We start from the raw sequence: 13,861 nt of genomic DNA, 5'->3' as shown, positions 1-13,861 counted from the left end.
CAATAGCTTCAAGTCCAGTTTTTCTTTCTCTCTTGATTTTGGTGTCACGTCTAGATCCAAACCTATCTCTGTGCAAATGGGATAACAGTTTACTGGTACTTTACCCCGAGGATTTCTCTTTGATTTTCTTTCGACACTTGTATTGTGACTTGGCAGTGTGTCTCTTTCCTCCTTTGCTTGCAGTGCCAGCTGTCTCTTTTTGATAGTTTCCTTCCTTTCACTTCTATGCATGGCACCTGCCTGTTTCAGTTTACTGACATGTCCAGGTTGTCTGTGAGAAACTGGCTGAAAAAATTCAAACTCAAAAGCTTCACTGAACCAGGCCAGTCCGCCATCGTTCAGTAGCGTCGCTCTGCGGAACAGCTGTGCAATATCTACGTCTCGCCCCTGCATGCCAATGTTGAAGTTATGTTCAAGGACTGTGTGAATGATCCTACTTTTGGTTGAACACAATCTTTTGGCAAATCTAGCCACTTCATTCATAACCCCGCGTGTCAATACATAGTTGTCAAGCTTATCTTTTGGTTGGTCTTTGTCCACACACAGGTTCAAGCCTATTTTCTTGCAGAGCGGGTAGCTGTCCATTATCGTCTTCTCTATTGTTGAGAAGGTAGAGGACAGATCCATTGCTGGCTTTTGTGCTGTGCAGTTTGCATCTGCAGAGACTGCGTCAGTCATGGTATGTGGACGGGGATGGTGCATGTGACCTGGGTCAGATTCATCCTGACGAAGCTTATGATTTCTGTCTTGATAGCATTTGGGACAATATTTAGTTCTCTCATGAGTAGGTTCTTGTATGCAGCTTGTGTCAGGGAGTTCAAATGGCAATTTCATTCGAAAACGGCTGTTTCTTTTGGGCATAACCTGTGTTTTAACTTTATCCATGGTTTGCTGTGTAAAGACACTGCGATGCTGCTCATTGTTGAAATCAAGATGAAAATTATATTCCAGTATCTCTGTGATGAAATACTTTTGGGCGGATAACAGTGCTGTGGCAAAAGCATTCAATTCAACCATGATGCCATTGGTCAGTAATTTGGGATCAAGATTTTGTTTTACTCCAGATCCCACATTGAAATCAATGCCTAATTTCTTGCATCTGGTGTAGGAATAAAGTGGGCAATGTTCTTCATGAGGTATTGAGAGGATTTGCTGAATATGATTGGCCCGCAATTTCCACAGCTTTGAATCAAGCTCATTTTGATGTTCAATGTCAGGGGAATTGCTTACATCTTGGGCTATGATTGCAGCCTGGGAAGAACCAGAACTACATGCATCTAAATTTGGGTTGTTCTGGCAATCCAGTTCCACCTTTGTTGAGGAATCTTTTCTTAGGCCCTTTAATTTCTTGCGGACTTTTACACAGGTTTTTAGATTCCTTTGCTCCATTACAGCAGGGATTCGTTCAACAATATTTCTGGCAAGGTTAGAATCTCCACTTTGCAAATCAAGATCCAAGTTGTGTCTGAGGATATCAAGACAAATCTGCTCAAATGTTCCACACAACTTTTCTGCAAAGTTTGTTACTTCAGTCATTGCTCCATTGGTCAGTTTGCTGATGTCCAGTTTCTTGTATGGTCGACTAGTGTTTACGTGTAGCTTCAGCCCAATCTCCTTGCAGAAAGGATAAAGATCCACACTCTGTGACATATGTTCTTTAGTGTCAGCATGTGAACGAGGAGGACACACAGGAACATCATCACACTCCTCCTTGACATTGCCCATGCTCGGATTTGTAATATTTATTGATGGCATGAAACCAGGAAGTTCAAAGACCTCTTTTGAGAATTTCACTGCATCTTCACACTCTTTCAGTTGTCTTACTCTATTCATAACTTCACATGGCACGACATTCCTCTGGTATTCACTCTGAAGGTAGAAGTCAAAGTTGTACTCAAGAATCTCCATGATGAAATTCTGTTGGGATGAATTCATTGCTAGGGCAAATTTAGCAACTTCGAGCAGAGCAGAATCCAACAAGGAGTCAATACTGATGTTTTGCTTTGGGCCAAATCCAACATTGAAATCAAGGCCGATTTTCTTGGACCAGTTGAATGGACCAAACTCTAATGCAGAGAGGATTTGGTTCACACGGTTAGCACGCAACTTCCACATGTTGTTCTCTGTTCCCATTTCCTCTTGGTCCATGTCACATTCATTTGATGCATTTCCTGGAGTCTGTGTTTGCTTTTCACTTCCACAAAGCCCTCTTTCATCAGGTTGACTTGCAAATGGTAGATTCACATTTGAGTTTACAGTTGGTAAACTGGATGAGACATCAGTGGAGGGGAGGAAAGGCTCACAAACACCCAGATAACTTGATTCTGATTCTCTAGCGATATCAGAGCTCAGAGGAAAACATTTTGGGTTTTGTAAGTGATCTTGATTGCCAGCGTCTTCGGAGTCTGTGACTTCGTCTGAGTCTAGATCAGACTCTCCTAGAGGACAAGTGTAGTAGTTCTCTGCTCTTATTTCCTCTTGTTCCATGTCACACATAGGTCTGGTGAATAGCTTCAGGTCCAGTTGTTCTTTCTTTCCAGATTTTGATGTCATGTCTTGATCCAAACATATCCCCTTGATAATGGGAATGCAGTTTCCTTTACTTTGAGGATTGGTCATTGACTTCCCGACACTGATATTATGACTTGACAGCGTGGCTCTTTCCTCCTTTGCTCGCAGTGACAGCTGTCTTTTTTTGACAGCTTCCTGCCGTTCACTTTGATGCATGGCAGCTGCCCGTTTCTCTTTACTTACATATCCAGGTGCTCTGCGAGTATACTGTTGTATAACAAGTACTTCACTGAACCAGGCGGGTCCATTGTTTTGTTTCGTCACTCTTTGGAACAGTGCTGCAGGAGATATTTCTCGCCCCTGCATGCCAATGTTGAAGTTGTGTTCAAGGACATCATTAACAATCTTAATTTTTGTTCCACACAACTTTTTGGTAAAACTAATCACTTCATTCATAACCCCACGTGTCAATAAATGCATGTCAAGCTTATCTTTTCGTTGGTCTCCGACCACACACAGCTTCAAGCCTATTTTCTTGCAGCGAGGGTAGCTGTCCATTAATGTCTCCTCTATTGCCAAGAAGGTAGAGGACGGATCCTTTGCTGACTTTTGTGCTGTGCAGTTTGCATCCGCAGAGACTGCGTCAGTCATGGTAAGTGGACATGGATGATGCATGTGATCAGGGTCAGATTCATCCTGACGAAGCTTATGATTTCTGTCTTGATAGCATTTGGGGCAATATGTAGTACTTTTTAGTATGCTCCTCATGTCAGGGAGTTCAAAAGGTTTATTCATTAGAGGTTTGCTGTATTTTTTATGCGCATTCAACGCTTGAACTTTATTAATAGTTTGCTGTGCAAAGGCACTGCGATATAGCTCATTTTTTAAATCAAGATCAAAATTACACTCCAGTATGTCTGTGATGAAATACTTTTGAGCTGATAGCATGGCTGTGGCAAAAGTGTTCAATTCAACCATGATGCCATTGGTCAGTAATTTGGGATCAAGATTTTGTTTTGCTCCAAATCCTACATTGAAATCAATGCCTAATTTCTTGCATTTGGAGTAAGAATAGAATGGACAATGTTCTTCATGAGGTATTGAGAGGATTTGCTGAATATGATTGGCCCGCAATTGCCACAGCTTTAAATTGTCCTCATTTTGGTATTCAATGTCAGTGGAACTGCTTACATCTTGGTGTATGATTCCAGCCTGGGAAGAACGAGCATTACATGCACCTACATTTAGGTTGTTCTGGCAATACAGTTTCACCATTCTTGGGCTTTTTACTTTCCCTTCAGTGCCTGCACAATTTGATAGATTCCTTTGGTCCACTATAGCAGGAATTCGTGCAAGAATATTTCTGGCAAGGTCAGAATCTCCCCTTTGCAAATCAAGATCAAAGTTGTGTCCGAGGATGTCAAGACAAATCTGCTCAAATGTTCCACACAACTTTTCTGCAAAGTTTGTCACTTCAGTCATTGCTCCATTGGTCAGCTTGTTGATGTCCAGTTTCTTATTTGGTCGACTACTGTTTACGTGTAGCTTCAGATCAATTTCCTTGCAGAAGGGATAGAGATCCACACTCTTCTGTGAAATATGTTCTTTAGTTTCAGCATGTGAATGAGGAGGACACACAGGAACATCATCACACTCCTCCTTGACATTGCCCATGCTCGGATTTGTAATATTTATTGATGGCATGAAACCAGGAAGTTCAAAGACCTCTTTTGAGAATTTCACTGCATCTTCACACTCTTTCAGTTGTCTTACTCTATTCATAACTTCACATGGCACAACATTCCTCTGGTATTCACTCTGAAGGTCGATGTCAAAGTTGTACTCAAGAATCTCCATAATGAAATTCTGTTGGGATGAATTCATTGCTAAGGCAAATTTAGCAACTTCGAGCAGAGCAGAATCCAACAAGGAGTCAATACTGATGTTTTGCTTTGGGCCAAATCCAACATTGAAATCAAGGCCATTTTTCTTGGACCAGTAGAATGGACGGAACTCTAATGCAGAAAGGATTTGGTTCACACGGTTAGCACGCAACTTCCACATGTTGTTGTTTGTTCCCATTTCCTCTTGGTCCATGTCATATTTGTTTGGTGAATGTCTTGAAGACTGTGTTTGCTCTTCAATTCCGCAAAGCCCTCTTTCATCAGGTTGTCTTGCAAATGGTGGATTCACATTTGGATTTACAGTTGGTAAACTGGATGAGACATCAGTGGTGGGGAGGAAAGGCGCACAAACACCCAGATAACTTGATTCTGATTCTCTAGGTATGTCAGAGCTCAGAGAACAACGTTTTGGGTTTTGTAAGTGATCTTGATTGCCAGCGTCTTCTGAGTCTGTGACTTCGTCTGAGTCTAGATCAGACTCTCCTAGAGGACAAGTGTTGTAGTTCTCTGCTCTTATTTCCTCTTGTTCCATGTCACACACAGGTCTGGTCAATAGCTTCAAGTCCAGTTGTTCTTTCTTTCCAGATTTTGATGTCATGTCTCGATCCAAACCTATCCCCTTGAAAATGGGAAAGCAGTTTCCTTTACTTTGAGGATTGGTCTTTGACTTCCCGACACTGATATTATGACTTGACAGTGTGGCTCTTTCCTCCTTTGCTCGCAGTGACAGCTGTCTTTTTTTGACAGCTTCCTGCCGTTCACTTTGATGCATGGCAGCTGCCCGTTTCTCTTTACTTACATATCCAGGTGCTCTGCGAGTATACTGATGTACAACAAATACTTCACTGAACCAGGCGGGTCCATTGTTTTGCCCCGTCACTCTTTGGAACAGCGCTGCAGGAGATATTTCTCGCCCCTGCATGCCAATGTTGAAGTTGTGTTCAAGGACATCATTAACAATCTTAATTTTTGTTCCACACAATTTTTTGGTAAAACGAATCACTTCATTCATTACCCCACGTGTCAATAAATGCATGTCAAGCTTATCTTTTCGTTGGTCTTTGTCCACACACAGCTTCAAGCCTATTTTCTTGCAGCAAGGGTAGCTGTCCATTAATGTCTCCTCTATTGCAGAGAAGGTAGAGGACGGATCCTTTGCTGACTTTTGTGCTGTGCAGTTTGCATCTGCGGAGACTGCGTCAGTCATGGTGTGTGGATATGGATGATGCATGTGACCAGGGTCAGATTCATCCTGACGAAGTTTATGATTTCTGTCTTGATAGCATTTGGGGCAATATATAGTACTTTTTTGTATGCTCCTCATGTCAGGGAGTTCAAAAATGTTATTTATTCGAGGTTTGCTGTATTTTTTACGCGTATTCAACGTTCGAACTCTATGAAGAGTTTGCTGTGCAAAGGTACTGCGATATAGCTCATTTTTTAAATCAAGATCAAAATTACACTCCAGTATGTCTGTGATGAAATACTTTTGGGCTGATAGCATGGTTGTGGCAAAAGTGTTCAATTCAGCCATGATGCCATTGGTCAGTAATTTAGGATCAAGATTTTGTTTTGCTCCAAATCCTACATTGAAATCAATGCCTAATTTCTTGCATCTGGAGTAAGAATAGAATGGACAATGTTCTTCATGAGGTATTGAGAGGATTTGCTGAATATGATTGGCCCGCAATTGCCACAGCTTTAAATTGTCCTCATTTTGGTATTCAATGTCAGTGGAACTGCTTACATCTTGGTGTACGAGTCCAGCCTGGGGAGAATGAGCACTACATGCACCTACATTTCGGTTGTTCTGGCAATCCAGTTTCACCATTCTTGGGCCTTTTAATTTCCCTTCAGTGCCTACACAATTTGATAGATTCCTTTGGTCCACTATAGCAGGAATTCGTGCAAGAATATTTCTGGCAAGGTCAGAATCTCCACTTTGCAAATCAAGATCAAAGTTGTGTCCGAGGATGTCAAGACAAATCTGCTCAAATGTTCCACACAACTTTTCTGCAAAGTTTGTCACTTCAGTCATTGCTCCATTGGTCAGCTTGTTGATGTCCAGTTTCTTATTTGGTCGACTACTGTTTACGTGTAGCTTCAGACCAATTTTCTTGCAGAAGGGATAGAGATCCACACTCTTCTGTGAAATATGTTCTTTAGTTTCAGCATGTGAATGAGGAGGACACACAGGAACATCATCACACTCCTCCTTGACATTGCCCATGCTCGGATTTGTAATATTTATTGATGGCATGAAACCAGGAAGTTCAAAGACCTCTTTTGAGAATTTCACTGCATCTTCACACTCTTTCAGTTGTCTTACTCTATTCATAACTTCACATGGCACAACATTCCTCTGGTATTCACTCTGAAGGTCGATGTCAAAGTTGTACTCAAGAATCTCCATGATGAAATTCTGTTGGGATGAATTCATTGCTAAGGCAAATTTAGCAACTTCGAGCAGAGCAGAATCCAACAAGGAGTCAATACTGATGTTTTGCTTTGGGCCAAATCCAACATTGAAATCAAGGCCGATTTTCTTGGACCAGTTGAATGGACCAAACTCTAATGGAGAGAGGATTTGGTTCACACGGTTAGCACGCAACTTCCACATGTTGTTGTTTTTTCCCATTTCCTCTTGGTCCATGTCATATTTGTTTGGTGAATGTTTTGAAGACTGTGTTTGCTCTTCACCTCCACCTAGCCCTCTTTTATCAGGCTGACTTGCATATGGTGGATTCACATTTGAGTTTACAGTTGGTAAACTGGATGAGACGAGATGTTCTCGATTGCTAGAGTTTCCTGAGTCTGTGACTTTGTCTGAGTCTAGATCAGACTCTCCTAAAAGACGAATGTGGTTGTTTTCTGTTTCCATTTCCTCTTGTTCCATGTCACCTTCATTGCCAGTGTTGGAGTCTAGATCATACTCTCCTTGAGGACAAGTGTGACAATGATCTCCCTCTGCTGTACGACTGGTAGACAAATCAGTGTGATGAGAGAGTGCGTTCGTTTCCATGTCTTTAGACTGTCTTCTTCTGCACCTTTTGTTTGCCCTTTCACTTGTTGTTAACAGAAACCTCTTTTTCTGTTTACATTTTAAATCAGACTGCCTTCGTTTTGTCACTTCCTTAAACTGATACTGCGGGGCTTCCATATTGGACAGTGCTGAGCCTCTGGTTCTTTTAAAGGGGTTTGTGTGGAAGGAAAACTGCTCATTTTTAAACTCCGGGCTGATTTTGCTACCAGTAGTGATACGTTGCTTTCGTCTTTTCAGCAGCTGTGATATCTTGAACCACACTCGACTTTTTCCCTGTTGACTTTTGAGATCAAGTTCAAAATTGTGCTCCAACACACCCAGAACAATAGGACTATAGGATGCAGTCAGTATTCTGGATAAGTGTACCAATTCTAACATAACACCCTTCGTCAACAAACCTGGATCTAGACTTTGTTTTGACCCAACGTCAAGGTACAGACCAATTTCTTCACAATAAGGAAACGACGGGGGAAGAACATCCTCTTTCAGTTCTCTTGCTGACTGTGTTTCTGAACACTTTAATTCATCCCCATGTTCACTGTCATCACCATGCGCTCCACCTATCTCTTCTGAGAGTCTTTCTGTCTTTATGTATTCTTTGGACGTTGCTTGTGAACACTTGAATTCATCTTCAAGTTCACTATCATCAGTGTCATCCATCTCCACCAGGAAGCTTTCAGTCAGCTCTGTCGATGCCATGTTCAGTCCATCGTTGCTGTTAAATTCTGGCTTAGATGATGTGTCAAAGAGAGTAAAAACTTCATTTTTATCTCTAGGAGGTTTCCTGATCAGGTCTTTGACTTTGTGAAGAATTCGAGCAGTAAAATCAATCCGCTGTTGCTCATTTTCCAATCCAAGATCAAAGTTGTTCTCCAGAATATTTGTGATAAAATAACTTTTACTCTTGTTTACTGTTTTCGCAAAATCACAGACCTCAAGTATGACACCATTTGTCACTAACTGTAAGTCCAGTTTTTTCTTTGTGCTGGATGCTACATTAAAATCCAATCCTATTCTATTGCTGTGATAGAATGGTTGTGGGCGTCTTGAATATTTCTTTGCACGCATTATGCGCCACTGCCATACTTTGTTGGCATCCATCTTTCTTTTGTCCTTCATACTGCAGGTGTCCCTGTTGTCCGGCTACAGTGATCTACTGTTCTTCTTAGTCTTCCTGTATTTAGTTTAGGAGAAAAAAAGGATAAATGATACACACTATATTTCAGCCTCGAGTCATATACAATTGAAATGTATTAATTATGCAATATTTAGCAGACTAAAATACCAGACATTTTACACTTATAGCTTCTCAAATGTGAAGATTTGCGAGTTTGTCTCTTTCTTGTTGTTATTTTAATGCCTTCGTAACTCTAGTTACTTGTGATGGCCATTAGGGAATATCTTTGCCATTTTGTTGGCTTGACGAGTTGTCATTCTATCTAAAACACTAAAGTATGGCTGCAACCAATGATGACTTTCATTATCAATTAATCTGCCGATTATTTTCTAGAATAACTGATTAATCGTTTGGTCTATAAAATGTCAGAAAATAGTGAAAAATGTCCATCCCAGTTTCTTAAAGTCCAAGATGATGTCTTTCAATGTCTTGTTATGTCAATCCAAAACCCCAAAATATTCAGTTTAATATGATATATAACAGAAAAGCAGGAAATATCCATATTTGAGAGGCTTAAAACAGCATTTTACACCATTTTTGCATGAAGAATTACTTTAACAATTAGTTGATTATCAAAATAGTCGATCGACTAATCAATAAGTCAACTAACAGTTGCAGCTATTCACTAAAATACTATTGATGAACTAAGTTGTAATAAAGTGATGAGCAAGTGTTTTCCCAAGCAGCAATGTGCACGGGCTGATGTGTTTTGATTCATCTTTATATTACTGTAGTTTGATGCTTGCAGTAGGCCTACCACCGTGTGAAAATGGCCGGGTTTAAGTGCAATCCACATATTTACATATTACGTCGGTATAAGAGTAGCGAAATGTGTGGCTGCAGCGTGTGTGTGGTTGAGTGATAGAGAAAGAGTGACAGCAGGTAGATGAAATTAATCCCGCACCACTCATCTGATTACTATATTCTGCACATTCCTGCACAATGTGTAATTTTTTCTGCTTTATGTTTCTTGACTTTTGCATTTTTTGTATCTTTAATTTTCTCTTATGTTTATTGTTATGCACCAATCTACCAAGGCAAATTCCTTGTATGTGAAAACCTACTTGACAATAACCCTGATTCTGAGTGCAATGTAGTGTGATTTCAGCTTTCTACTGTACATACCTTGTAAGACATGGTTTAGCTTTGGTAAGAGTTGCTCCAACATGGCTAGTCCACACTGCAGGTCTGCATCCTAGTTGGACATCCTCCAATCGACAAGAGGGACGGTGCTGGTACAGTGCAACCCTGAATGAAACAAGTTTGAATGTTCGTTAAGTCACGCATGCAACACTCGCACGGCACTGAAAAACAAAAGGAGTGGAAGAAATATTCAGATGTTTTACTTAAGTAAAAGTGGTAATACTGCAGTGTAGAAATACTCTGTTACAAGTAAAAGTCCTGCATTTACAATCTTTAAAAGTACATAAGTATAATATACGTAAAAGTACTCAAAGTAAAGAGCTCATTATGCAGAATGGCACTTTTTAGAATATTATATTACTTGATTATAATTATTGATGCATTAGTGTGTATATATCACTTAATATTGCAGCTGGTAAATGTGGAGCTCATTTCAACTAACTTTACTTTATATACAGCTGGGCAGCTTGTAAAAAATATATAATTAATTTATTGATTTTTATTTTGTATTTTTAATCGACAATCTTCAAATTAACAAGTAACTTTAATTGTCATATAAATGTAGTGGAATAGAGGTATAAAGTAGCATAAAAAGTAAAGTACTAGTACTGCAAAATTGGACTTAACCTCTTAAGCCTTAGGGTAATGGAAGGTGTGGCTCGCCTAGACAGAGATACCCAAAATAAATCAAGAATAGCTCCACACCTACTAGGTCTACATGCATGATCTTGGTCTCTATGGATAGGTAAGACCCCAGTGTAAGTAACACAATGCTATTAATGCTGTTACTATGCCTAAGTAAACTGTGATAAACCAAAGGAAAAATTGTCATTTTTATCCTCGCCTAAAATGTTTTCTAGATTAGACAGTGGATAACACCATTATAGCAATGATGCCGTACACAGAGATGGCACTGAATTCATTCAGCAACTCCTTGACTACAACTGTGCCAAAGCAGATATAAATAACATGAAGCACATAGATTCTACAAAGGTTTTAGTAAGGATAGGACCAGACGGACCCTCCATTTGGCCACTTGGATACCCAAAGTGTGTCAAATGGGTTTTCTGACTATTGAAAGGGAATCTGGCTATAAAATACTACTGATATCCACAACAGGAGGCTATGTGCACACAATGGAGCCTTTGGCCATGACATTTACCTTGTGCATCATCAGATTCTACCATTGTGCACAGTATAGAATCAATAAAAAACAACCAAATTGTATAGTTTTGACTCCAAATGGAATAGTTTTATTATGATAATGAAATATGATAAAGTAATAATATCAAATAAGATAAATAACAATGTAACTAAGATAACACAAAATAATCCAAATTCATGTCCATTCAATAGAAACACAGTCAAAAATATTATAAAGTAAAAATCTAATTTCTGGTGCGTTGATTTTGTAACTAAAATATTGAAATCATTGTCAAACAAACATTGTTTGGACAAAATACACTTTGAATGTTGTTTTAGTAGTATGATGTATGTAATATTAAGTTTTTAAAGGCAGTGTTTTAACACACAGCTCAGTCGAACCCGGTCGGGTAAAAGATGCTGAGTACAGTAATGTTACTTGAGTAAATGTACATTCCACCACTGAAGTTTAATAATTAAATAAACAGAACTAAAAAACAACATTCTGTCACCTGTTTTGACAAATGCGAACAAAACATGATCTCCCTTTTCCACATAACATAACATTACCGTCCTGTGCACTCCATCTTTAACTTAGATAACGTTAACAGTTACTCCATCTTTGCCCCCGATAAACACCATCTTCCATTTACATCAGGGCTGTCAAACTAATTTTAGTTCATGGGCCACATACAGCCCAATTTGATCTCAAGGGGGCCGGACCAGTAAAACCATTGCATAATAACCTATTAATAACAACACCTCCAATTTTTTCCCTTTTGTTTAGTGTTTCACAATTAATGAACAACCCATTTACAAAACGGATGATGAACAGCCTGCGATGTCTCACTGATCTTTCGTGAACGACTAAAAACAGACAATTCATTTATCTTCTGTGTTCTCAGTTGTCTTTGCTAGTGCTTGTATCTTCACCCTTATGAGTCTGATAGTGGTGCCCAATATTATCTCCCTTGAGCACTGAAAGGTGCTATGAACACACCAAGCACACTTGCTTCCCATTTGCCTCTGCGAAGAAATAGGAAGTGGTCCATTTTTCTTGGAAAACCCGACACTCTGTCTCCCCTTTTCTCCTTTTTGACAAAGACATTTTCCATTGGCGGCTCCTGCATGAACAGTAGCCTACGCTTTACAGTCTTGTGTCAAGTAGCCTGTACACAAGCATGTGGGATCTACAGTATATCAGTGTATCCAGCACATATAATAGGGCCTGCTACTCTGATAATACCAGACATACGATACGATACGATACAACTTTATTGTCAGTTTGCACTGAAATTCATTTTGCATTCATGGGCAGCTCAGTTTGAGAAAAAGTACACAAGTACAATTTTACACTTATAGCTTCTCAAATGTGAGGATTTGCGAGTTTGTCTCTTTCTTGTTGTTATTTTAATGCCTTCGCAACTCTAATTACTTGGGATGGCCATTAGGGAATATCTTTGACATTTTGTTGGCTTGACGAGTCGTCATTCTATCTAAAACACTAAAGTATGGCTGCAACTAATGATGACTTTCACTATCAATTAATCTGCCGATTATTTTCTAGATTAACTGATTAATCGTTTGGTCTATAAAATGTCAGAAAATAATGAAAAATGTCCATCCCAGTTTCTTAAAGTCCAAGATGATGTCTTTCAATGTCTTGTTATGTCATTTCAAAACCACAAAATATTCAGTTTAATATGATATATAACAGAGAAAAGCAGGAAATATCCATATTTGAGATATATATATATATCCATATTTGATATATATATATATATCCATATTTGATATATATATATGTACATATATATATATATATATAAATAATAGGGCCTGCTACTCTTATTAGGACAGTGTCTCACCCCCATTGGACAAATAGGAATAGCAGTAGATTTTATTGAAAAATTGGAAAGAATGACTTCAATGAAGTTTTCAAACTTGGCAAAGTCTTCCAGTGGGCCGGATTGGACCCTTTTGGCGGCCCTTTGTGGCCCTCAGGCCGTATGTTTGACACCCCTGACTAACATTAACATTATGTGTTTCAACCAAGGATGTATGTTATACTTTTTTCTTAGCAGTGCAGAGACTGATCTAGTAGCTGGAATACCTAACAAAGGCCTTGCATCACCATGCATGCTCACTGTAATAATAGTGGAGAAGCTAGCTAAGCCTATAACTTCTCTCTCCCTCAACATGGCAACCTTTAACGGTACAAAACACCTACTTTCTGTACAGCTACAAAGCAGGTAAAGCATTAATAGGTTCCACTGCGACTTCACGACTCAAATGTACCACTTTCGATCGAATATATGTGATGTACGCAAACATATCGACGTTTGTCTGGCACACACATTAAAGAGGAAAAAGTCCAGCAGCCATGATTTCATGTTGGTAACAACGTACACTCCCACTCCTCGCCATGTATCGACACAGAACTAAACAAAAGGGTCAACACGTACCCAAATGTAGGCTGAACAATCACAGAGACGTTCTTCTTCCTTGTTAACACCACGCTATGTTTCCCAAACTATGTTTTCTTATATAAATCGAGGTTTAAAATCTCTCAACTGTTGAAGAAGCGATGCAGGGCTTTTCACAGGAAGTGATGAAAGAAAAGAGCAGGAGACTTCAAAATAAAAGCGTCTTAGAACTAATCATCAGTGATTAGTGATGACTTTGTTTTACCAAAAACAGTTTTTTCTCCAAGACAAAGCTATCATTCTCCTGGCCTGCAGGAGTCTAAAGTCAATTAGAATTAACTGTTTTGAGTTAATGATAAAGTTATCTGCATATATACCTAGTATACATATTTTTGCTTGGTGAGGCACCTTCACTCCAACAATCTCAGATATATTGTGAACAATTGTTTCCCAGTATTTTTTTTTTTTTAAGTTCGGACAGTCCCATACACACTGAAACAGAGTACCCCTTCCT

At 39.3% G+C, this 13,861-nt stretch overlaps 1 protein-coding gene across 1 annotated transcript; it reads right to left on the bottom strand.

Annotated features, from left to right (window-relative positions):
• Positions 1–674: 674 nt before the first annotated feature.
• LOC119477430 lies at positions 675–13,524 on the bottom strand. The gene is made up of 4 exons (XM_037751519.1): positions 13,387–13,524; positions 9,761–9,883; positions 1,528–8,632; positions 675–746 (listed from the first exon to the last, which is right to left on the bottom strand). Exons 3-4 carry the CDS (start codon positions 8,575–8,577, stop codon positions 675–677), a joined length of 7,122 nt encoding a protein of 2,373 aa, XP_037607447.1. The 5' UTR covers positions 8,578–8,632; positions 9,761–9,883; positions 13,387–13,524.
• Between the last annotated feature and the right edge of the window lie 337 nt (positions 13,525–13,861).

The sequence above is a fragment of the Sebastes umbrosus genome, chromosome 18, assembly GCF_015220745.1.
Source record: "Sebastes umbrosus isolate fSebUmb1 chromosome 18, fSebUmb1.pri, whole genome shotgun sequence".
Lineage (NCBI taxonomy): Eukaryota > Metazoa > Chordata > Actinopteri > Perciformes > Sebastidae > Sebastes > Sebastes umbrosus.
Note: the sequence above shows the minus strand (reverse complement) of the source record. Positions and strands in the feature narration are given on the sequence as shown.